Raw genomic sequence first — 25,080 nt, 5'->3', positions numbered from 1 at the left:
GGCAGAATCAGGCCAGATCAAGGAGTCTGCACCGGGGTGTGTGGGTTGTAGTCTAGAGGACATCCATCTTCGTCATCAGAACAACATGCTGCTTTGGAGGTGAACCTGAGGCCTGGCGTCAGGCATTGGGCCAAAGAGACAGACTGGAGATGCTGCTGTGGGTGAGCAGTTCTCATGTCGAGGAATCAATGGACAACTTGCTCTGGAAGTTATCAAGCCCACCCCCAAGGACTCCTGGATTCCAACCTGTCACTGAAACCCCAAAGAGCTTTGGTGGCTAAGAATTCTTATGTCCAGCTTAGGCTGGTTTGCCAGCTATTGCTGTTCCTGGACTGGGATAGCCTGTCCTCAGTAGACCATGCTCTAGTGACATCCCATTTAGATTACTGCAATGCACTTTATGTGACGATGCCCTTGAAGACAGTCTGGAAGCTGCAGCTAACACATGTGCCATCAATCCAGAAAGTGCTGCAGTGGCAGTCAGTGAACTAGCAGGCACAATGTAGTTAGTGTACAAAGCTCTAAATGGCACACGTCAACTTACCACTGCATTAGTGGTAGAGCACTGGCAAGCTCACTGGCAAGCTCTGAGGAAGGGAACTGGTAGGCAGATGGGCAGGAGGGAGGGAGAGGCCAGTAGAAAGGAGCAGTCATGGAGGCAACAGATGGGGAGGTGCAAGATCCACACCCCCTCTCAATCTGCCACCTGAGCCATGTGGCTCATAATACCTCCAGCCCTTTTCTTCCCTCATAATGTTAGGAAATAATAAAATGAAATATGAGGCTGTAGTTCAACTAAGTCCTACTCACATTGACATGAAGGAATCCAAGTTAGTCATTTCTATTAATTTCAATAGGTCTACACCAAGCAGGGCTAGCACTGAATATCACCCATGGTGTGGATGGGTAAGCATGCATTTTCTCTTTAACAAAGGCTAAGAAGGGGTTAAAAAACTTTGTGCTACCAAACTGCTGAAGCGTCAGTTGAAGATGTCAGAAAACCATCCAGAACAAGAGGACCGGGAGAAGTGAACAGGGTGTACTTTGAGGAAGACAGCTATAAGATGAGAATGGAGCATGGAGAGATAAGGCCATCTAAAGGCCTGAGTCACAGAAAATAAACAGTAAAAAGAACAATGAGAAGGCTGGGTCTGGAGGACCAGATTATGGTGGTGCAGTATATCATGAAGAATTCCCCCTTTCAACTAAGATTAGCTCCCTCACGTGCTTGTATGAGTTGAGTGAAAAGAAATTAGCATTGAGAACTGCTATCCTGTTGTTAAGAGTTAATAACAAAAGTCCACTACTGTCTCTGAACTTCCTTCTCTGCAAGATCCAACCATTTTCAGGGGAGTCACTTGATCACCCACAGGGCCCAGCAGCAATTTAAGAGATAAAATTGCTAACAATTGTACAAGATTTGACCAAGCCTTAAAAAAAAAAAACAGAACAAAAACTTTGCTTTACTTTGTCAAAACACTTAGTGCGCATTTCCCAGTCACATTTTGCCACTAACTCCGCAAAAATGATGCAAGAAACAAAGCTATCTGCAAAAGATCATTTTATATTATAACATTTATGTTATCAAAATGAATCCTTTGTTTGGATTGTTATTTATTTATTTTTTATTTTTATTTTATTTATTAGATTTATATACCTCCCGACTAGCAATAGCTCTCTGGGCAGTGAACATAAAATAGCATAAAAATACAATAAATAACAAAATAATACTAAATAATACAATCAAAAATCCAATACAATAACATTTTTAAAAGTAAATCAATTTAACTTAAAATGCTTCAGAGAATAGGAAGGTTTTGACCTGGCGCCGAAAAGAGAGCAGAGTCGGCACCAGGCGTACTTCCTCGGGGAGACTGTTCCATAGTTCAGGGGCCACCACTGAGAAGGCCCTAGATCTCGTCACTACCCTCCGGGCCTCCCTGTGAGTTGGAACCCGGAGGAGGGCCTTCGTAGCAGAACATAGTGTACTGTCCGAAGGCAGAGCTGGGGTCCCAATCCCGGGGAGCTGGATCCCGGAGAGTTGGGAGAAGAGTATTCGGATGGATGGCAGAGGGAAGGGGGAGGAACTTCCCCCCTTTGGAGCGAAGACGAAACAGAGGAACTGCCAGTGATAAGGTCGCTTAGCAACGGGGAGCCTGAGCCCTCCCTGGACATTCTCACGCCTCCCCCTCTTTCAGGCTCAGAGCAAGAGGGGGAAGAGGGAGGGCTGCTCACAGCCGAAAAGCGGCGAGGCAGTTTACCATCAGCCCCTCCCCTATCCCCCATCCTGGAATCGGAAACTTCAGAAGAGGAGGGGGTGATGCTTCCCCCCTCACCGCGCACACGCAGACAGCTGAAAAGACAGGAGAGAAGGGGGGGAAGGCGGGCAGTACCTGAGGGGCAGTTAAGGAGGAGCGAAAGATTGCGCGCCCGTTTGGCCCCTTCTTAAAGAACAGGCGGGAAGAAGTCCCTTGCTCTGTCAACTTTCTCCCAATGCTGCAGGACCTGTATCCCTGTATTGATTCATGAGAAAACGCAGTCTTTGTTTGGACATTACCCTAATAAAACACGAATTAACTACAATCGTTGGTCTGGTTCCTGAGTCACATCCTGGGCCTGACATGTATGGGCCGGTTCATATCGGAAGAGGCGTTCCGCAAGGTATTGTGGTCCCGCACCGTATAAGGCTTTATAGGTCAATACCAACACTTTGAATGTGGCCCGGAAACATATTGGCAACCAGTGCAGGCGGGCCAGAACAGGTGTTATATGTTATATTGTGTTTGAATAGTTGTTGGACTGTTATTGTAATGTTGTATTGATATGCATTTTTTCTTTTGTGTTGTGAGCCACTTTAGGAGCATTTGTGTGGAAAAGCAGCATACAAACAGAATAAATAAACAAACAAATAAAAATACTTGCCACAAAGTAAATACCTTAAGACTTCCACTCCAGAGATCAAGTATGCTCTCTATCTGGGTCACTCTTTCGTCTGAAATACTTAAATCAGTCACATTTGACTCCTGAAGATCTCTTTGACTAGATGAGGACCCTTGTGAAGAACTTTCTTCTGAATGGACTGGGCAAAGTCCCTCCATGTTTGTATGAGCTGGCTCCTTTACTGATGTTGAAACTAAAAAAAAAAAAAAGTCCTTTGGCTTTTCAATATCATATTACTGAACTATTCAAATTTGTTGGGTGCAAGTCATAAACTAAATATTTAAAAGGCCAATGTTGTAATTTCTCAATAAACCAAGAAGTCTTCTGGCACCTTAGTGGGAAACAAATTTATTATGGCATATGTTCTGTGGGCTATAGTCGACTTCATCAGCTACCACAAGACTTTCCGTTGCTTTTGCAGCAACAGACTAGCACAGCTACCGTCTGGACGTTTTTGCTGGTTAGTGTAAGCAAGCTCTTTGACCTTAAGAAATAGATACTTTAACCCCTGGAAGTCACTGTCTGCTTAACCACAGTTAATGGCTTACTGTTATGTCCGCATGCAGCTATTATACACATAGATGAACTGCCACCTAGGGAACTCCTTAAATATAGAAGTTTCCATAGTGAAGAGTTTCTTTCCCATTCCTCCAATGGTATCAGAAACTGCTTTTTAAAAAGGTGGGGGGAGGGGAAGAGATGAAGCAGTAGGACTATTTATTGTGCAGGGAGGGGAGAGGGGGAAGAGGCCAAGTCCCATTTCATATAAGAATCACCCTTCATGCTTCTCGACATAGTGGCTATTCTACAAATACACACATTCTGCAGTCTATATTCTGGACACTGAACTCAATTGACCCATGAAGGTCACTGGCTGAACTTGGCCGCCCTGGACTCCTACTGGGAGGAAGGGTGGGATATAAATCTAATAAATAAATAAATTTATAAATAAAATAAATACCACATCTTAACCTAACCACAGAATTTATTTGGGGAGGGGAACATGAATTCCTATTATGCTTAATTTGTATTTGCAACCTGAACCGTAATGCAAGCTTTTAAACAGTAAATATATAAAAACTTCTATGTCTCATCCTGGTGGTATTATACCTTCTATCCTTGTTGTCCGAGTAGATGTTGCAAAATCAGAAGTTCTTCCATGTCTCCTTTGACTCATTGCTGAAGTTTCATGTCTGCGTTCATCCATTACTGGAATTCTTCCTGTTTCAAATACATTACAAGGAATGACTAGGCTTACACAGGCTGGTACAAAACACTTCAGAATTTTGCACTTAACATACCACTGATAATTTTTTAAAAATACATTCTTACTTTGGAGCATGAAGCTAAGATCACGTCTCCAAAAAAATGGTCTCATATGTTCTCTTGTTAGAGGGGAGGAGAAGTACAGGTATGAGCGGAAGCAACAATTGGCAGGACCACAGCCTGGATACAAGTAAGTACGCTTACATAGGGTAAGTTCCACCCCAAAATCAATAGATTTGCACAAGTTTTGTGTTGGGGTAGAAGAACAAGCAATTTATTTTTCCCCTGATTGTGTGTTCCAAAGTCTGTTACTTCTTGCTGAATGGGAAAGTTAATGAAGAACTGGATTTGCTGGATGAAAATAAAACAAAGGCCAAGTGCTAGAAAAGCACAAGTGCCTGCTAATGGCACAGGAGAAAGTTTGGCTATGTATTTTCAGAGACAAGAGATGAAAGTCGGCTTTAAGACAGATTCACTGAAGTATAACAGTTCAATACTGGAGGACCAGCACCTTAGGAAAAAGAAACATGTAACTGTCTGGAAATGAGTCATTGCTGCTTAGTGATTTATTGTGCCAGTCTTACAAGTTTCCAGATTTAATTAACTAAGCTGATAACCCAGAACAGGAAATTAAATTTTAGCGTTAAAACCATTCAAATGCTAGATTTAACACTGCAGCCTGTTTTATTCCACCACTTCTTCCTCATAGGACTAGAAGCTTTTTTTTAAGGTAATTGTTACTCCCAGATCTATTACTTCAAAGGATGGTGTGTTATTAGTAGCTGGAGTCCTCCTACCAAAGGAGATTTAATCCACAAAACAGTTTTTCCAGTTCAAAGTTTTTACAAAAGCAACTCTCCTGGATGCTCACACTACTAAATAGTTTAAGGTCTATGAGATGATTGCAGTCTCCAATAACAGAGTTCAACATTCTAATGAAAAGCTGATGAGTACTGGATAAAATCAGGCAGATAAAAAATGATGGGTCAAGATTCCCCAGAACATTTTTACGCAGCTGCTGCTTTGGATGATGAGACTCCATAAAGTTGGAAATATGCCTGTCCAGATTGTGGTATACATACCTACCTACATGGCCTTCTTCAAAAACTGCAGGTTTTGCTTTCTTTTTCCTTCCAACCTGCTCAAATCCCTGGCTCTCTATGCACAGCGTTTCATGCCCTCTCCCTCTATGTATTTGTGAGAGGTCACATAAGCACTCCATCTACAGACATCCCATGATAAAGGAACATGACCATCCTTCTCAGGTCTGACTTTATGCTTGAAAAACATGCCTTTATTTGTTAATCATCCTCAGAAACAAGGGCTCTTGAAACAGTAGAGGACTGCAGAAGGGACATTCAGAGGCTTGAATCCAACTAAGTCATTGCACGAGTGGAACAACTTGCAAAACTCCAGAGGGTGGGGGAAACTCCCAGAGCAGATTTGGGGGTGGGGGTGGCACTGGGGGTGAGAAGAGGGAGGGGAAGTTCACACAGTAACTTAGTTGGGTACAATGTGTATCTCTTGACATGACAACATGAGTTTTGTTAAAGGCATTTTAACGGGAATATTTTGCATTCACATTTGAGAAATTAAATGTGAAATTAAGCAAACGCTTTCTTGTGAACTATTTGACTATTATATTTTGTCACTTCCTTCTTCAAAAGATGACATGATCCAATAGGAAGGCTGCCTGTTTGATAACTGCCTTGTTACCTTCCATCCATCAAAGGCTATTCCCTCACCTACTGCACCTACACTTGCTAAAGAAGAACAATCTGGGCTCATGCAAGAGGCCATTAGGATCCAATGTCATCTCAGCAGCAGGAAAGCTACTGTGATCTCCAGTTCTTCAAAAGCTTTAGAGCTGCATCTCCAAACAGTTAGAGGAGGAGGGATTCTTAGCAGTATTTGACATATAGGTTGGGACTTTTGAAACTGCAGCTACCCTGAGATTACCTTGTAATAGAGTTCTCTCCCCATTAAGGATGTGAGCATCCAGCAGCAGACCATCTTGCAACTGTTCTTAGAACTGCTTTAGAATTCTAGAGTCTTGCCATTATTTGAATCCTAGCAGTTTTGCTGCTCTAAATAATTTGCTGCTTAAAGGTGGATTTTGTACAAAGTATCCTGACTCACGCTTGCTCAGTGACTAAAGAAATAATTTACCCGCAAGTGCTTGTGCCTCACTCAGCATACAAGATGAGTAAAATATGTTTGCACGTGCAGATCTGCAGTAAAAACTGAACAGTGTGGCATCCTTATCTGAACATTTTAATTTCGTAGTCTATTAACTGAAGAAATACAGTCCTGGAGCTCTTTTCAAATACATGCAGAATATTCCCATTTTAATCGTAATCATTCATTATTTAAAGCACTAAATATGTGCTAGGTGCTATAAAGAAGAAGAAAAGCAGCTGCTCAAGGGGATTTGGAGAAAAATGGGAAATAAGCATTGGAGGACAAAAAGGGAAACTTTTACACATGTTGGGAGAGTTTTAAAAATCTTGAAGCCAATGGTTAGTATCAGACCACAATGGGGGAGGAGTGGTTACTATGGGACTTGGACAACCTTCTCTCAGCCTGACCTACCTCGTAGATTTGTTGTAAGGATAAAATGGAGGTTAGGGTGGGTGAGAAGAACCTCACACCTCAGCTGGGGTATAGAAGTAGTAAATGATGATAAGAAAATGGAAAGGACCACAGCAACCAACCCAGGAGAATAGTGTCCACAAATTTTGGCTGGCCTTGGTATCTAAGCAAAATTTCTGGTTGTTAGGTCCCTACCCTTCCCCTTCAGCACAATCCTATGTACATTTCTTTTGAAGCACATTTTATTTTTGTAATGGGATTTACTCCCAGGCAAGTGTGCACAGAATTGCCATGATCTCATGCAGTCCCTGCTCCCCTCTTCAACTGCAAAGTGGAGGGGTTTGCTTTGGTGGTAAGCAGCTGAAGCAGTGTGTTCCTAGTACCTTTATCAGGGCCACAACCCCTCAATCTTGCTTGAAACTACAGAGGGGACTGAAAACTTTCTAGAAACTGTGCTGAGCCCCCTGGAACCCAGTGCAAGTTCAGGGGCCTGCCTTAGCTTCTAGACAGGAAGGCAAGGCTCCTTCCCTCTAGCTAATGAGACCCACAAACCAAGATGCCTAGCTTCACATTACTAGGAATCGTGGTTTGTTTTGCTCCAAGAACAAGCCTTGCCGCTTTGAGATCCAGATGTAGTGAAAAGTGTGGTATTAATGCTTAAAATTAACTAAACTGTTTGTTTGGAGCAAAAACAAACCACAATCCCATGCGGACATAACGCAAAACCAGGAATTGTGGTTTATTGCTCCCACTGGCTAGATGGAAAAAATAAAGAGGGAGTGTTCTGCGCAATCACGGTAATCCATTAACTATAGTTTACCATGATGGACCAAAGGAAAGCAAGAGTGAAGGTTTAATGAAGTGTAATACCATACATTCTGCATGCAGCTTGTCAAGACTGACATAATGAGACTTCTACTCACTGGGAAAACAAAGGTAAGGAGCATGCAAACCTAGAACCTTGATATCAGCCAGGTAGAATCCCAGTGGCACTGTAACATTCAAGAACGTATGAATTTATTGTAACCCACCCTTTTGACAAAGGGCGGAGATATTCATTTAAAAAGTTAATAAAATTGGGGAAAAGGTCCTTTTTATGGTTCCTTATTGTTATTATCCTTATTGTTATGCCCAACCCACAAATAACCCTCCTCTGCATCTAAACATTAAAAACACAGTAGTCCATTGTCTACACTTCCCTTTTTTCAGGCTTGATTTGCACTTCCTACACAAAAATAGCCAGCCTTTCTTTTAAGCAAAGCTGGCTATGTCTAAAATATGTCTCAGAAGTGCAAGGAAGTACATGGCTGCCATGTGCTGCTGCGTCAAGCTGACTGTCAAGCAGAACTGTATCCATTTGGATAAGCAAGAAGTCCTTAAGCCATTGCATATATGAGTAAAAACTTGTCCTAGTAAGAGTTGTTACATCTCTTAAGATTCTGTTTAATATTTGCACTTAAAATTGCCCTAGTTTTGTTTTTCTTGTGAAGTTAATAAACAACCCTTTGTAATTTTGAATAAATGCCTGTAAATATTGGAACTATAGGGATATCATACTTTTTGAATCCTTGAAAGATTAAAGACATTAAGATGAATTAAAACTATTTCAGATTTTCAAAGGAAAAGATACTCACGTAAGTGTTGTTTTGTGAAATGCCTCAGGAAATACATTGCTAACTAAAAGCAATGACTGAAACAAAGTATTAAAAGTCAATCACTCACATCTTTCAAGTCAGCAAAATACCACAAGGCACCAGATTATAGGAACATAATGAGGAGATATGAAGAATTATGTTTAGTTTGGCCAGAGCTAGTCTACTCTGCTTAGAGAACGTATAAAAATATAGCACATATATAAACTGACAAATAATCTGTGCTATGAAATCTCCTTGAAGTAAATCTTATTACAAAATAATTACCGTGAATTAGATGTCATACCAATGAGAAATTGTAAATAATTTAAAACAGTTGTGCTGAAGATCAGACAAAATGCAAGCATATTTCAAGCAGGACAACACAGCTATTGTCATCTGTGAGGAGGCTGACAGCTCATTAGCACAGTATTTGTGCATGGAAAAGATTTCAAGTTTAATCCTCGGCGCTGCCAGGTAGGGCTGGGATAGTTTCCTTTCTGAAACCCCAGACAAGTGCTGCCAGTTAGTGTCGATAGTAGTGATCTAGAAAAACCAATGGTCTAATTAGATGCAAAGCTATCTTCTTATTCTCCTATCTGTTTCATTAGGCAAGTTACTTCTTTCAGAATATGAAGCGGCCAAGCACAGGGGCATACAGATAAACCACATGCCATTGGCAAGCACTGCAATATGCTCACATGTGACACGCTGGTCAAGGTAACCCATATCAAAAATATAACGACACGGAGATGGCCTTCCTTCTTTCAGTGGTAAAACCCACTCCTGCACTGGCATTCTTAATTCAGGAGAGTTGGATCTCACTTCCTTTCATAAAAAAACCAAGTCATCCTCATCTCGATAAATACTCAACTTCTATCACAAATTACCTGCAGACTTCTCACGAACCTCTATGTGATCCGACTGCCGCAATACACTAGGTTCAAACTTTGGGGTAACTACAGCGTAACGAAGCAGCTCTTCATATTCATCCTGTCATAAAAGGACCACAAGATTGATGTGAAAGGCAATGAATAGGTTGAGCAAGACAGTGCTATGTTAGTTGATCACCATCATATTTGGGTTGGTTTACTGTGGAGGAAGGCCACTATTGTGTAGTTTGTTTCTGCTATTTATATATTGTTTTGACAACTGATTTGTTTTTATTGCACTTTTATTGTGTGTTTCTATGTATTAATATTCTGTTCACCACTCTGAGGGCATTTGGGCCAAAAAGTAGTATATAAATAAACTATAACACAATACAAAGAATTGCAACATTTGTTGCCAAGTCAAAAAGCATAAGTTGCCCTCTTTCCATTTCCATCCCTGCTCATCCTTCTTCACATGCAAAGCGGACTTCTGGTTTCAAAGCTTTCCTACTTCCCAAATCTCTAACTTGCCATGTCTTTCCCCATTCAACTTCTGGGGTCTTGCCATTGCTCAGCCATCCTTTTACAACCTCCCAATCTCTTCCCACCCCGTTGTGATGGCTGTTGATGTTGATTTTCAAATAAACAATTTCAGATATTTAAATTAACCTGTAGTGATGTCAATGCCTATTTTATTTATATACTGTCTTTCCATACAATACGCTCGAGACAGTTTGCATCAAAATTGACAAAACTTAATTACATAAAAATCAACAAACACAATCCACGACAGAGAACAAAATAAACAATTCAAAGTTAGGCAACACATTAAGACATTATGTGGTAACAGTCCGTTTAAACCTTTCATCAAAATAACTAATTAAAATGAATCTCACTCAGAACAAATCAGTTCATAATTACCAAATAGTAACTATTTCAAAAGTAACAACTTAGTCCTGAACTAATTAAAACACATATTCCCTTCAATACAAAAAATTAAGGCTGTAATCCTAAATACACTTACTAGGGAGCAAGCCCCATTGAACACAGTGGAACCTGGAATAAACATGGATAGGACTACACCATAGAAGCAGCACCTTTAAAAAGGGCAGAATATGGTTGCCAATAAATTCAAATGACCCAGGACTTCAACCCAAGAGGTATGCGCTGTGCTTGATGGCCCAGCATCTCAGCCGCTGTCTTACCTGGGCCAACTTAAGTCCTTCCTTAGACATCCCAAAGGGAGGTCACCCTACACAATCTTCTAGGATCTGACGACATGGATCAGAATATAGAGCCTCACCTTCATTCACTGACTAAAGTCAGGACTCGCCACCTACAGCAGCATCAGAGGAAATAGCCTGCTGAATGGAAATCACTGCTGGCTTTTCATCCAACAGTGCATGTTGATAATATTGAAGGGGAGGGCTGAATTCACAAGGTTTCTGTTTCTCTGGCAGTGGCAGTTGGGAGGCATATGGTAAGGAAGTCTCTCACCAGTCCTCTAAACTACTGCTGCTGAACTTAGTCCTTGACTGCATAGATATGGAGAGAAGGCAACCCTACCAACTACTTCAAACACCTCAGGCCCTACAATTGGCAGGAGAGGCCCTGTTGGTGGTGCTGCCTCTGGCTACTGCCTGGTTGGCACTGACCTGTGACCTTCTCCGTGGCAGTTTCCCATTTGTGGAATGTCACCCTTGTTATTGGCTTTCAGGAGAAATTCAAATACTTTCCTGTTTCCCCAAGCATTTGGTGGCCGAAAGATACTGGTCATGGCAACCTTTAAATGAGTAACTGAGGTATGTGATTGCTTTTAAATGTTTTAGATGGTTTTAAATTGTTCCTAGGTGTTTTAAATGTTTTTATTGTAAACATGTTTATGTTTGCCACACTGGGCTCCTTTGTAAAGGGCAGGATAGAAATTTAAACAGTAACACATCAAAACCTCTACTATATTAAAACAGGCCAGAAGACACAATTATTTCTTGGCCATTCAGAAGCCACTTCAGCTAGCATCCATAAAGAGTCAATCTTTTCATCCATGTATTCACACTTCCTACAGCCGGCAGCCACTCACCCAGGCCAGCTTTGGTAAATATAAATGGGGCCTGTAGTCCCTGGTGTGCATGTGTTACCCGAGTCTATAGTGAAGAAGCCGACTGGCTCAGAACCAAAGAACTGGGTTTCCTTCTGTGAAGGGATGGCAGCCAAGGATTCACTCATCATGACTGGGGAAGGGTGCCTTCTCGATGGGTGAAGGTTCTCATTTCCTCAGGAGAACTTGTTATCTCCTTACCCAGCTCTCTCATCTCTTCTGCCGCTTGCCTGTTCTGTTCTTGGCTCCTGCTTTTGCTTTTTCTCCCTTTGAGCTTTGCCTCATCTGTCCCCTTTCACAGCTCAATCACATTAAAATCTTAAGGTTTCTCCATTGATTTCTATGGTGCCTCTGTTCTCTTTGTTCCATGCACAGGAAAAGGAGGAAAGCAAAAGAGAGACCCTGTTATAAGCACCTTTCTTCCACTTGCTTAGAGAGCTTAGGCTCTCTGCACTTCTTGTCATTTCTGTCAGCTAGTCTCTCCTGTTTGCCTGCTAATCAGTGGCATTTTGAAGCCTCTCAGGCTACTGGAGCCAAGCACCATTTCTTCACCAGCAACTTTCAACCAGTCTGTTGCATGCTCTCACCCTGGTTTCTTTTTATAACAGATTCTCAGCATTTCACAGCCACAGAAGGAATTTATTATTTAATTTGTTTCCCGCCCTTCCTCCCAGCAGGAGCCCAGGGTGACAAACAAAGCCCTAAAAACACTTTAAAACATCATAAAAACAGATCTTAGAATTACATTAAAACAAAACAGTGTTAAAAACATTTTAAAAAAAATTTAAAGAAGGGTTAAAAACATTATTAAGCAATTCTAACACAGACACAGACTGGGATAGGTCTCAACCTAAAAGTCTTCTTGAAAGAGGAAAGGCTTCAAAAGGCGCCGAAAAGATAGCAGAGATGGCGCCTGCCTAATATTCAAAGGGAGGGAATTCCACAGGGTAGGTGCCGCCACGCTAAAGGTCCATTTCCTATATTGTGCAGAACGAACCTCCTGATAAGATGGTTTCTGCAGGAGGCCCTCACCTGCAGAGCGCAGTGATCAACTGGGTATATAAGGGGTAAGATGGTCTTTCAGGTATCCTGGTTCCAAGATGTATAGGGCTTTGTACGCCAAAACTAGAACCTTGACCTTGGCCCGGTGCAAATGGGCAGCCAGTGCAATTCTTTCAGCAGCGGGGTGACATGTTGGCAATACCCTGCCCCAGTGAGCAGTCTTGCCACCGCATTTTGCATCAGCTGCAACTTCCAGACCAACCTCAAGGGCAGCCCCACAAAGAGCGCATTACAGTAATCCAGCCTAGAGGTTATCAGTGCGTGGACAACAGTGGTCAGGCTCTCCCAGTCCAGAAACAGCCACAGCTGTCTCACCAGCCGAAGCTGGTAAAAGGAACTCCTAGCCACTGAAGTAGCCTGGGCCTCTAGCGACAAAGATGGATGCAGGAGCAACCCCAGGCTATGGACCTACTCTTTCAGAGGGAGTACAACTCCATCCAAAGCAGGTAACTGACCAATTATCTAAACTCGGGAACCACCAACCCACAGCACCTCCGTCTTGCTAGGATTCAGACTCAGTTTATTGGCCCTCATCCAGCCCACCACCGAGTCCAAGCAGCGGTCCAGGGCTTGCACGGCCTCTCGCAATTCAGATGTTACGGAGAAATAGAGCTGGGTATCATCAGCATACTGCTGACACCGCCCCAAAGCTCCTGATGACTGCTCCCAAGGGCTTTATATAGATGTTAAACAGCATGGGGGACAAGATGGTACCCTGTGGCACCCCACAGCACAGCTGCCAGGGGGCCGAGAGACAGTCACCCAATGATATTCTCTGAGAGCGACCTTGGAGATAGAATCGGAACCACTGTAAAACAGTGCCTCCAATACCCAGCTCACCAAGTCGGCCCAGAAGGATACCATGGTCAATGGTATCAAAAGCTGCTGAGAGATCAAGTAAGAATAGCAGGGTCGCACTCCCCATGTCCTTCTCCCAGTAAAGGTCACCCATCAGGGCAACCAAGGCCGATTCATAACCAGGCCTGAACCCAGACTGAAATGGGTCAAGATAATCTGTTTCATTCAAGAGTACTTGCAATTGCTGTGCCACAACCCTCTCAATCACCTTCCCTAAGAAGGGGGTATTTGCAACCGGTCGGTAGTTGTCACAAACCAATGGGTCCAGGGTGGGCTTTTTCAGGAGTAATCGGATCACCGCCTCTTTCAAGATGGCTGGAACCACTCCCTCCTGCAATGATGTGTTGACCACACCCTGGATCCACTTGGTCAGACCCCCTTGGCAAGCTTTAATAAGCCAAGAAGGGCAAGGGTCGAGAGGACACGTTGCTGGCCACATCATAGCAAGCACCTTGTCCACATCATCAGGCCGCATCAACTGAAACCGTTCCCAAGAAGTTGCAGCAGACGTTGCACTGGAGACCTCATTGGAGACTACAGTAGATGTGGAGGGGGCATCAAGACTGCTACAAAGGTGAGCAACATTACCCTCAAACTGCCTTGCAAACGATTCACAGTGGGCCTCCGAAGGGTCTAAAACTCCATTTCCTGGAGTTGATGTCAACAGACCCCTGTCAATATGGAAAAGCCCCACTGGACGCTATTTGAGGATGTGATGGAGGCAGAGAAGTGGGCCTTCTTCGCCACCCTCACCACCACACAGTAGGCACGGTTATGATGTTTTACTCATGCCTGATCAGCCTCACAGCACGTCTTTCGCCATTTGCGTTCTAGCCGTCATCCAGCCTGTTTCATTGCCCTTAGTTCACTGGTGTACCAAGGTGCAAATCAGGGTCCACAATGCTGGAGAGGGTGCTTGGAGGCAACTGTATCAAGAGCTCAATGCGCCTCACTGTTCCACAGTGTGACAAGGACTTCAAGAGGGTCACCTGCTCTGTCTACTCCCACAGGGCATTCAGGAATCCAGTGGATTCCATATGGCTCCGGGGGCGGACCATCTTAATCTGTCCACCACCCCTGCAGGGAAGGATCGGAGACATAAGTCTGAACTTCACCAGGAAGTGATCTGACCATGACAATGGGGTGACATCCACCCCCCCTATCTCCAGACCACCCCTTCCTCCATCTGGAGCAAAAACCAAGTCTAACAGCACTCAACCCAGAACACTGCTAATATAGGGAATGGTTATAGTACAACCACAATTTGCTTACCAAAGTAAAGATCTGGTGAAGCAAAGGGAACATTATTGATTCCATTATTTAATAACTGCAGCAATAAGCCAGAGACTATCAACATTTAGTAAATAAGATACCCCATTATTTCAAGATTAAGTGTTCCAAAACAAATCCGACAGAATGCAATAGTGTGACTTAGCAGGTTACATAGCATGCGCAAAGATGGATAATCCAAAAAGTGGTTCATCTTTCTTATCTACTAAACAGCTGCTGCAAAATGCCAAGTACAGTCAACAATGGGAATGCTTTACTAACGCCATCAGTCACTTCACTTCTATGGAGCCTACTGTTTTAAATTACTGCACTTAAAATTTATTCTGATAAATATATACGGTATATTAAAAAAATCACCAGCTACATAGTATTCAATTTAAATTAATAATTTTCTAGTCTGTTTTTCCTTGTGTGATCAAGCAAAAAAAATAATTTATTTAAATTGAAGCCTATGGTTCCTAACTGGTATGGGCAGGAAACAGATCTGGATGTTAGTTTCTGGATGAGTGACTTCCAAAATATAAACTCTATGGTTTGTGACAAAAATAGGACAAAACTTGAAAGTGTTGACACAGAACAACAGAACTCTAAACAGTGCCATTCATGTTCTCAATAATCATAGCAGAAGAAATGGTTCCTTCAAATTTAATAATTTCTGTCCAGCATTCACATAAAAACCTATCTCAGCTAGAAGCACGAGCTGAATTCCATTAATATGTCACTATATCCTTCACGCTTGGTTATAAGCAGCTACTGAACTAAAAGTAAATTTGAGGACAAGGATCAAATAGTTTGCTCACTGTATTCAGAGGCATAAGACAGCCGGTGTCAGCTGCTCCAACACAGCAAGTCTCACTCACTTCAAGGAGATCATTTGGGTTATAAGGTTATATCATAGTCACAGTATCAGGCCTTCTTTTCCTTTTTTCCTCCTCCAAACACTTATATCCTTAATCACTTATACTCTTCCTTACGTAATTAAATTACAGAGACAAGGGGAAAATAATGCTTCTGAACTGTATCTACTTTTCCATGCATCATCCTTTTAATTACACCAAAATAGACTCCAAGCTAGCACAATCTATAATCTCTCTCGCACCCTCCCAAAAGTCATAACATCCGCCATCTGGGAGTTTCCAGTCTGTGTTCCTCTCCGGCCCAAGTGGAAGGACTGTGCATGTGAGGAGCCAGCTACAATTATTACTCACTACAGCTTCAAGCAATACTCAGAAGTGGGCCTTACTCTCAAGTCGGATTCCATAAAAGAGCAGCGAGCATTCTCAAGCCTCCTAACTTACATCTTTCCATTTTCACTTAACAAAATTTCATGATTTAGTTACTGAATTACATCACAAACTTATTTAGTTTTAAAACCCTGTAATGTTAAAAACGGAATATGTTTTTTCTTGCTTTGTAGCAGAATTTGTCCTCAATATCCTGGGGAATGTGCAAATCTGATCCAGTGTCGCAGGTTGCCGTCTTATACACGCTTACATGGGAGCAAGCCCTATTGAACTAAGGGGGGGGGAAGTATTTCTGAGTAGGCTTGTATAAAAAATGTACTGCCTTCAAGTCGATTCTGACCTAAGGCGACCCTATGAATAGGGTTTTCATGAGGCTGAGAGGCAGTGACTGGCCCAAGGACACCCAGTGAGCTTCATGGCTATGTGGGGATTTGAACTGTGGTCTCCCAGGTCGTAGTCCAGCACCTTAACCACTACGCCACACTGGCTCTTGGCTTGTATAGGGCTGTGCTTTTAAAACAAAAATCTGATAAATTTAGAAGTTAGCAGGCAAAAGGCCCTTTTACAACCTGCCCGAATGTTTTGTCCAGAAAATAATATTCTCCTGTATTTTCATGGGATCCTTCTTCCCTTAGGAAAGCTGAGTCATTCATTCTTTTGAACAGAGGAAAAGTTCATGGCAGCTTCACCATGGGAACATAAACTCTGTTTGGATTTTTTTTCCTATCCCCAAATAGCAGACAATACCTTTGAATACAGCCTGTCTTCATGAGGCTACTGGAACATAAAACTATTTCTTGTAAGTGAATTCAGAATCCGCAACAGCAAGGGTCACCTATTGTATATTCTTTCAAGCACACTATTCTCTACAATGTAGGGCCTACATGACACTAGATGCCCATGTATCACAACACAATCCAGACTACAATTCCGTCAGAAAGCATACATGTGCAGTACAAGGCCAAGCGGAAATTCTCATTCTAGAAATCATTTACCCATTTTATGGATGGAAAACACTATTCTTGAGATTAGTCTCAGCCTCTGTTGTTAAAGCCAGAGCAAATAACTTAAAAGAAATAAAGAGACAGACTACAGATCAAGCAAATACAGAGTTCTATTCCTTTTACAGTTAAGAAGCATCATGTCAGTAAATCTCTTTATTCTCCTCTTCCAAGGTTGCCTCAGTAACAAAGAAATGTGAGTGGCAAAGTGAAAGAAAGTAATCTACAATCCTACACGCACTTATCTGGTAGCAAGGCCCCACTGAACAGAGTAGGACTTATTTCTAACCAAGTAAAATTAAATAGAGAGCCAGTGTGGTGTAGTGGTTAAGGTGTTGGACTACGACCTAGGAGACCAGGGTTTGAATCCCCACATAGCCATGAAGCTCACTGGGTGACCTTGGGCCAGTCACTGCCTCTCAACCTCATGAAAACCCTATTCATAGGGTCGCCATAAGTCAGAATCGACTTGAAGGCAGTACATTTACATTAAAATTAAATAGGATTGGGCTGCATGAGTGTAAAGCTGTTGTTGTTGTTATGTGCCTTCAAGTTGATTACGACTTATAACGACCCTATGAATCAGCGACCTCCAATAGCATCTGTCATGAACCACCCTGTTCAGATCTTTTAAGTTCAGGTCTGTGGCTTCCTTTATGGAATCAGTCCATCTCTTGTTTGGCCTTCCTCTTTTTCTACTTCCTTCTGCTTTCCCAGCATTATTGTCTTTTCTAGTGAATCCGGTCTTCTCAGTTCCATCATTTTAGCTTCTAGTGACAGGTCTGGTTTAATTTGTTCTAACACCCAATTATTTGTCTTTTTCACAGTCCATGGTATGCGCAAAGCTCTCCTCCAACACTACATTTCAAATGAATTAATTTTTCTCTTATCCACTTTTTCCACTGTCCACCTTTCACATCCATACATAGAGATCGGGAATACCATGGTCTGAATGATCCTGACTTTAGTGTTCAGTGATATATCTCTGCATTTAAGGACCTTTTCTAGGTCTCTCATAGCTGCCCTCCCCAGTCCTAGCCTTCTTCTGATTTCTTGACTATGGTCTCCATTTTGGTTAATGACTGTGCCAACGTATTGATAATCCTTGACAAGTTCAATGTCCTCATTGTCAACTGTAAAGTTGCATAAATCTGTTGTCATTACTTTAGTCTTTTTGACGTTCAGCTGTAGTCCTGCTTTTGTGCTTTCGTCTTTAACTTTCCTCAGCATTCGTTTCAAATCATTAGTGGTTTCTGCTAGTAGTATGGTATCGTCTGCATATCTTAAATTATTGATATTTCTCCCTCCAATTTTCACACCTCCTTCAACTTGGTCCAATCCCACTTTCCGTATGATATGTTCTGCACTAGATTAAACAAATAAGGTGATAAAATACACCCCTGTCTCACACCCTTTCTGACTGGGAACCAACTGGTTTCTCCATATTCTATCTTTACAGTAACCTCTTGTCCAGAGTGTAAAACTACAGACTGCTTTTTACTAAGATTCACACAGATACAGGAAAGACATCCATGGATTCTCCCATCATAAGATACACACACACAAACATGTATGTGCAGACATACTCTCACTGTCATACAAGCAAATAAACATGTATGACCATTACATCGAAACACAAACATCGGAACACAAACATACGAGGAATGCAGACAAGATATATACAGGCTTCCTTCCACGTGCACAATCTGTATTGCTGCTGCGCTCATCAATTTCATTGCTGCTGCGACAGGAGCAGGCAGAGGCAGGTAGACAAACAAGCGAACACTGAGCAGAGCGCAGATAGGCCGGCAGGCAGCAAGACTTCAAGCCCTATACAAAAGGCTTCCAACTTTCCATACACAGCACTGGCTGACCCAAGCCAAGTCAGATCAGATCAGATCAGATCACTAACTAGCTAGTCCAGCCTTTACCAACCTTTGAGTGCCCAGACGTTGCTGGACTACATTTCCCATAATTCCTGACCATTGGCCATGCTGGCTGGGGCTGATGGGAATTGTAGTCCAACAACATCTGGGGACCTAAAGGATTCAGAAGTGCAGGGTCAGATTCAGAAGTAAAGGGCCCCTTCAGGTTAGTCACAGCCACACCCCTTCCCCCCTTTTTTGCTGAAGGTCTGCGAATGAGATCCTTGTTAATGCCTTCTCCCACAACAACAGACATCCCTAGGAGCCAATCAGCATGAAAAAGGAAAGTGTTAGTTACTGAAGAGTCTTCTCCTGATTGGCTCCAATGAGCAGGAAAGGATAAGGAAGCATGTTAGAAGACTCTTCTCAGTGGCTAACACACTCCTCTTTCATGTTGATGTAGGATGCTGGAGATAGAGACCCTGCTGGGACCCTGTTCCCAAAAACGTAAGGGGTCTAAGACTACCCGAGACCCCAGATGACTACACTGCTGCCCAAAGGTTGGGAAATGCTGGACTAGTCAATTGGCAGATGGACTGCCAGGCCTGACAGCAAGATTTCCATTATACTCTCTTGGCTGAGGACCATGAAGCAAGGCAGATGGGAACTAGAAAACAGCTTTGCACCTGGCCAGAGCCAAAATCCAAAATGCCTTTCCAAGTTGCCATCTGTCTTGCCTCCCCAGCCAAGGAGGAACGACAGTAACTGAAGCAGTGCAGGAAGAAGCAGGTGGTACCATGTGCCCGGCTCTCCAAAGCTCTAGCACTTTCTCCTTGCCCACCCGTAGGCTAAGATAGGGTTAGGAATTGTGCTTTCCTCAGAGCTAAGGAAGGTAGCAGGGAACAGCCAACACACAAAACTGTGTTAGCCTGGGCCAGCGTGGAGCCATCATGATTGGGCCCCATTGCCCTTTACTCAGTGTGAGCAAGCATTCATGGCTCTCAACAGCATGCTTTGAACAAGCATATGCAGAGTGCCACTCAGAGCAATGGCTGCTGGTCCACCTGCCAGTCTTACCTTAGTCTAATGTGACAGCATTATATCCACCCTTAGATGAGAAATACATAGCAGAAGGCTAGAATTTGAGCATCTGACCATGGCCATCATAAAAGATCAGCATGCTGCCTTTTTTTTCTTTTACAGAGAATTTACAAGTTACTGAATTTTTTCTTCTCCACCTACATTTTGCACTACATTTTTTTCATTCTGTTGGATTTACAAGTTAACAGGATATAAAAGGTATGTAATGTAGAAGTTAACAGTTCTTAAGATATGCGCTTTTTAAAAAAACATTGGATAAGTTCCAAAAAAGGCTATTTCTGGACTACCTGAAGATCTGAAGAGACAGAACTCCCTCGATCAGAGTCTTTTGGCAAAATTGGACTTGTGCTTTTCTCTTCAGATGATGACATCCTGCATTAAGGTACTCCTATAAAAAAAATCCAGAAGGTGAACTTTTTTTCCTATTAGCCAAATGTTCTTCTAAACAACTACTGGGCTCCGAAGCAGAGATTCACTTAGGAAGCAGAGTATTTCCTTACTTGCCACTCTCTTCCAAATAAATATAATGTGGTTGGCTCTCTCGGAATGATCTGCACCTTCTTGTTTCTATGAAAGACCTTAAATAGAGCAGCATACATCCTAAGGACTTGAGCAATGAAAAAGTAACCAACTATCTTGGCTTTTACATACAGAGGGAATAGGTATTTTTCTTGGCTGATAAAAACTCATGTTGATTAAATGCTCATTCTACAGGTATATGATGGTCTTCATTGGTGGAACAAAGAAATGTATTACCGTATAGGACTTATAAATGTACAACCCACCTAGAGATGCACACAGCACAACTTGAGCCAGTTCAGAGTATGAAGAGTCAAAATACACAAAACCACAGCATATGCATATATAATATTCAAATTGCTCATCATAAAAAGGTTCCAAAAAGTTATCTAAATCCTTAAAACCCTTCTGAAATAAGAACATTTTGCAGGTGCATCTGAAAGGCTTCAGGTTTAGGAAACCATTGACCTTCAAAGATTCATTCAGATACATAAACATATCAATCTTCCAGAGAGAAGAAGGAATAAAAGGACTCCCATGGATTCAAACTTCCAAGATCAGTTTTTGGATTCTGACATTTACGCTCCTGTTGCTAAGATTGTCTTCCACCCTTCCATGCTTTTGGGGCGGTAGCTCACAGTTTTGTTATTATGGATTCGCTGTTAATGTGTTTTGAGTTTTTTTAAATATTTGCTTGGTACCCATTTGGGGTTTTGTTCAAAAAGAATGTGGGATTTTTCAATAGAACAAATAAGTAAGCGCCAGAAATAAAAAGAATAAAAAAGAATTATTAGAACATTGGAGGGGGGCAGAAGGCAAAAATCTAAATAAAGCATTCTTAACTGAAACATAACTTAACCTCTTGCCTTTTCATCGTTTACTTGCAAAGTAGTGTAGTAAAGCTTTCACAAAACAGGGATTCTAAGACATATTTTCTTACACATTAATTAGAAGCAAGTTAGCTTGCAGAATAAGTTCACTGGTCCCTTACGGTGATCTCCTTTACACTAGTACCACACCAAGATTCTACTTTCCACAAATGGCACCTACTAGAAACTCTTCCAAGTTATAAACACAGATCCGACCTGTATGCTTTGTTGTTGTTATATGCCTTCAAGTCGATTACGACATATGGCAACCCTATGAATCAGCGACCTCCAATACCATCTGTTATCCTATTGTGTGCGTTGTACAACTCCGGACTCTCCTTTTGCATCTGTGCACATCAGCGCATCTAGGCTTCCTTTTGACTTTGACTCAGCTGCATCATTAGTCACAGCGCTACTCATCCTTTGTTCTTACCCAGTAGCTCGGTGAGTGCCTTCTGACCTGGGGGGTCTCATCTTCCAGCACTATCTCGTGTTGCATTTTGGATACTAAGAACCTATTTTGTATAACTGCAGTGTCTTCTAAGGTCACATAAGCAGAGTCTGCAATCCAGACAAATGGAATAGCGCATTGCTCTTGTGGAAGCATTACTCAAGTGCAGGTACTAGCAGCATGCAGAAACAACAGTCCCTCAGCTCCTAGATCAAGATTTCATCTTAATCAGCTCTAAGATGTTGCTTAAGACTAATACACAACCTATGCAAACAAGGAGATGGGGAAACTGTAATTCAGTTTTATCCAGGTGTCATTAAAAATGTGTAAAGTAGCCAATTTATAGCACTTCAAGAGTGTTCAAAACATATCACATACAGGAACAAGAAGGCTGCAAAGACACTCATCTCCAAATTTCAGACAAGGACATAAGGCAGGGAGACAGTAACTTGTCTAAAGCCATATATATGGCTGAGCTCATATGGCTAGGGTAAGGAAGAGGAAAAGACTGGGCGGCACTAATGAGGGAAAGGTAGGTAGGTATTTGAGGCAACCAAGTCAACAGGGTAAAGAACATCTGCCTTCAGACATGGGTCTGCTCAAGCTCAATGAGTGTATATTGATGTGCTCTAAAATAATGTACTCTGTGTATATTAACAATAGCATAAAAGGCGTATTAGCAAGAATTTTGGAGTAGTAAATCTTCATGATTGACAATTTGCTGTTTTGATCCTCAGTCAGTTGCAAAATTATTTTATTTATTACTACACTTATATCCCACCTTTCCTCCAAGGACCTCAATATGGTGTACATGGTTATCCTCCTTCCCCATTTTATCTTCACAGCAGTCTTGTGAGGTAGGTTGGGTTGATAGTGACTGGGCCAAGGTCACACAGTGAACTTTAATGCTGAGGGGAGATCTGAACCCCGGTCGCCCAACACTCAAACCACTATACCAGGGGTAGTCAAACCATGGCTCACGAGCCACATGCAGCTCTTTGACATATATGTGCGGCTCTTTGACATATATGTTGCTGCAGTGTTAGATCCAAATAACACAAAACTTCAGCGACTAATAGCACAAACACCAGCTTCATGCCACACTACAGAGGCGCATCTCCCAGATCAGTGCTGATGTTGCAGGCAAAATGCAAAATGATTTGTGATTATTGAAACTAATACAAATTAACAGTTTAAAAACTACATACATGAATAAATATTATTACATACATATATTTCTTAATATTTATATAAAATGTTTGTAACAAAATGTGCATGTAACAATAAAAACATGTGTGTAATATTTGTTCTTGTCTTGCAGCTCTCAAACATCTGAAGTTTATTGTATGTGGCTCTTACGTTAAGCAAGTTTGGCCACCCCTGCACTATACCATAATGGCTCAGTACGTATTCCCATCTCGTTTACTCTCACATACCTCTAGTCAATCCTTAGAGATTGTTTTACAGTTACCTAGTGATGAAAGAAACCCTAATATCTTGATAGAGCAAAGCGCTAATCCCACACAGATTTAGCCAGGAATAAAGTCCTATTGAACTCAGTGGGGCTTACTTCTAAGAAGACATCTATAGGATTTCACTGTAACTCAGCAAAGAACTCACAAGCTCTAGGAATAGGTACCAACAGGTAGCATTGGGGGAGGAGGTTTCAGACCCTTGGCCTCTCAATTGTGGTGTGCCACAGGGCTCTATCCTCTCTCCCATGCTATTTAATATCTATATAAAGCCGCTGGGGACAATCATCAGGAGATTTGGGCTGCAGTGTCACCAATATGCAGATTACACTCAGCTCTATCTCTCGTTTAAATCTTCACCAGAGTCTGCTGTGGAGACCATGTCCAAGTGCCTGGAATCCGTGAGTGGATGGATGGGAAGGAACAGGCTGAAGTTGAATCCTGATAAGACTGAGGTGCTACTCGTGGGAGACAAGGGAAGCTTGGGAGATGTTGACCTGGTGTTCGATGGGGTGAAATTGCCCCTGAAGGACCAGGTCCGCAGCCTTGGGGTTGTTCTTGATTCCAAGCTGTCCATGGAGGCTCAGATTTCGGCAGTGAGCCGGGCAGCTTGGTATCAATTGCACCTCATTTGTAGACTGCAGCCCTACCTTCCTGCTCATCAGCTCCCACTGGTGGTACATGCCCTGGTCACCTCTCGGTTGGATTACTGTAATGCGCTCTACGTGGGGTTACCCTTGAAAACGGTCCGGAAATTACAACTTATACAGAATGCTGCGGCTCGACTGCTTACAAACTGTCGCCACCGGGAACACATCACCCCAGTGTTGTTCGACCTACACTGGCTTCCAGTTATTTTCCGGGCCCAATTCAAGGTGTTGGTATTAACCTTTAAATCCCTATACGGTCTCGGCCCAGTTTATCTGATGGAGCGCCTCCAGCGCCACCAACCATGCCGCCCAACAAGATCAGCCACACAGGACCTTCTCTCAATCCCGCCAACTAAAACAGCTAGGTTGGCGGGGACAAGAGAGAGGGCATTTTCAGTGGCGGCCCCCACTCTCTGGAACTCCCTCCCGTATGACCTTCGACATGCCCCTTCCCTGAATGTATTCCGCCAAGCTTTGAAGACCTGGCTCTTCAGACGGGCCTTTGGGACTTACGGGGAGGGTTAAATTTTTACGAGGAATAGCCTACTACTCTGTACTGGAACTGTTTTATTGTTATATTGTATTTTATGATATATTTTATTATGATGTAATGTATTGTTGTTAAATTGTACGTCGCCTAGAGTGGCCATTGGCCAGATAGGCGACCCACAAATTAAATTATTATTATTATTATTATTATACTAGCAAAGAAGGTGCAATTAAGAAGCAGCTGAAGTGCGAAGCGTGTATTGCAGCGAGCGAGGAAAGGAAGAAAGGGCGGCGGGCGAAGCAATACACAAGCACGCGGCCCGAGGCAACGGGCAGATGCAGAGTTTAGAAAGAAGGCTGTTATGCTTCAGGAGAGCCAGCGACACCAGGGGAATTATACACATAGCATGACTGGCTCCCATACCTGCGCCTCAGCAACCCCCTTCTCCAGCCTGCCTCTCGCTCGAGGTTCCCGCTACTTAAAAAAGCCCCCTCTCTCACCTCAGCAATCTCCGCTGCTCGCTTCCCCAGCCAAAGAAGCCTGACAGTTTCAAACTGCCAGTACTGAAAGAAAGGATGGCTGTGATTGGTCCCAATCCTTTTGTTAAAGACCCGCTGACAGGGTAACCCTTCCCAGCCCGCTTAGTCACCAATCGGAACTCTGGTCACGGATTTGGAGGCTGGACCTTGGGGATGACAACGGCCAATTAAAAATCCAGAAGCAGAGCAAGTTCGGCTAGTCAGTAGGGCTTTCTAAGGACTTCCATGTCGAGGTTCTGATGTAACAGAATACGCTCTCTCGCGCGTGCT

The 25,080-nt window shown here is 42.6% G+C and overlaps 1 protein-coding gene across 7 annotated transcripts in view; it reads right to left on the bottom strand.

Annotated features, from left to right (window-relative positions):
- The window catches only part of POC5 (POC5 centriolar protein), a 120,080-nt gene extending 95,204 nt beyond the window's left edge, over positions 1 to 24,876 (bottom strand). Inside the window, exons 1-5 of one of the 7 annotated variants that reach the window (XM_061620631.1) lie at positions 24,772 to 24,876; positions 9,320 to 9,422; positions 8,433 to 8,488; positions 4,051 to 4,161; positions 2,937 to 3,133 (exon numbers count right to left, since the gene is read on the bottom strand). In XM_061620631.1, the coding sequence (XP_061476615.1) occupies positions 2,937 to 3,133; positions 4,051 to 4,161; positions 8,433 to 8,469 (345 nt within the window). In that variant the 5' untranslated portion in view covers positions 8,470 to 8,488; positions 9,320 to 9,422; positions 24,772 to 24,876. Of the gene's footprint in view, positions 1 to 2,936; positions 3,134 to 4,050; positions 4,162 to 8,432; positions 8,489 to 9,319; positions 9,423 to 20,107; positions 20,209 to 24,694 lie in introns of those variants that run through there. The other 6 variants (XM_061620628.1, XM_061620610.1, XM_061620619.1 and 3 more) reach the window with 6 other exon arrangements.
- Between the last annotated feature and the right edge of the window lie 204 nt (positions 24,877 to 25,080).

This window comes from Rhineura floridana, chromosome 1, assembly GCF_030035675.1.
Source record: "Rhineura floridana isolate rRhiFlo1 chromosome 1, rRhiFlo1.hap2, whole genome shotgun sequence".
Lineage (NCBI taxonomy): Eukaryota > Metazoa > Chordata > Lepidosauria > Squamata > Rhineuridae > Rhineura > Rhineura floridana.
The sequence above is the reverse complement of the archived record's forward strand: the minus strand, read 5'-3'. Positions and strand labels throughout refer to the sequence as shown.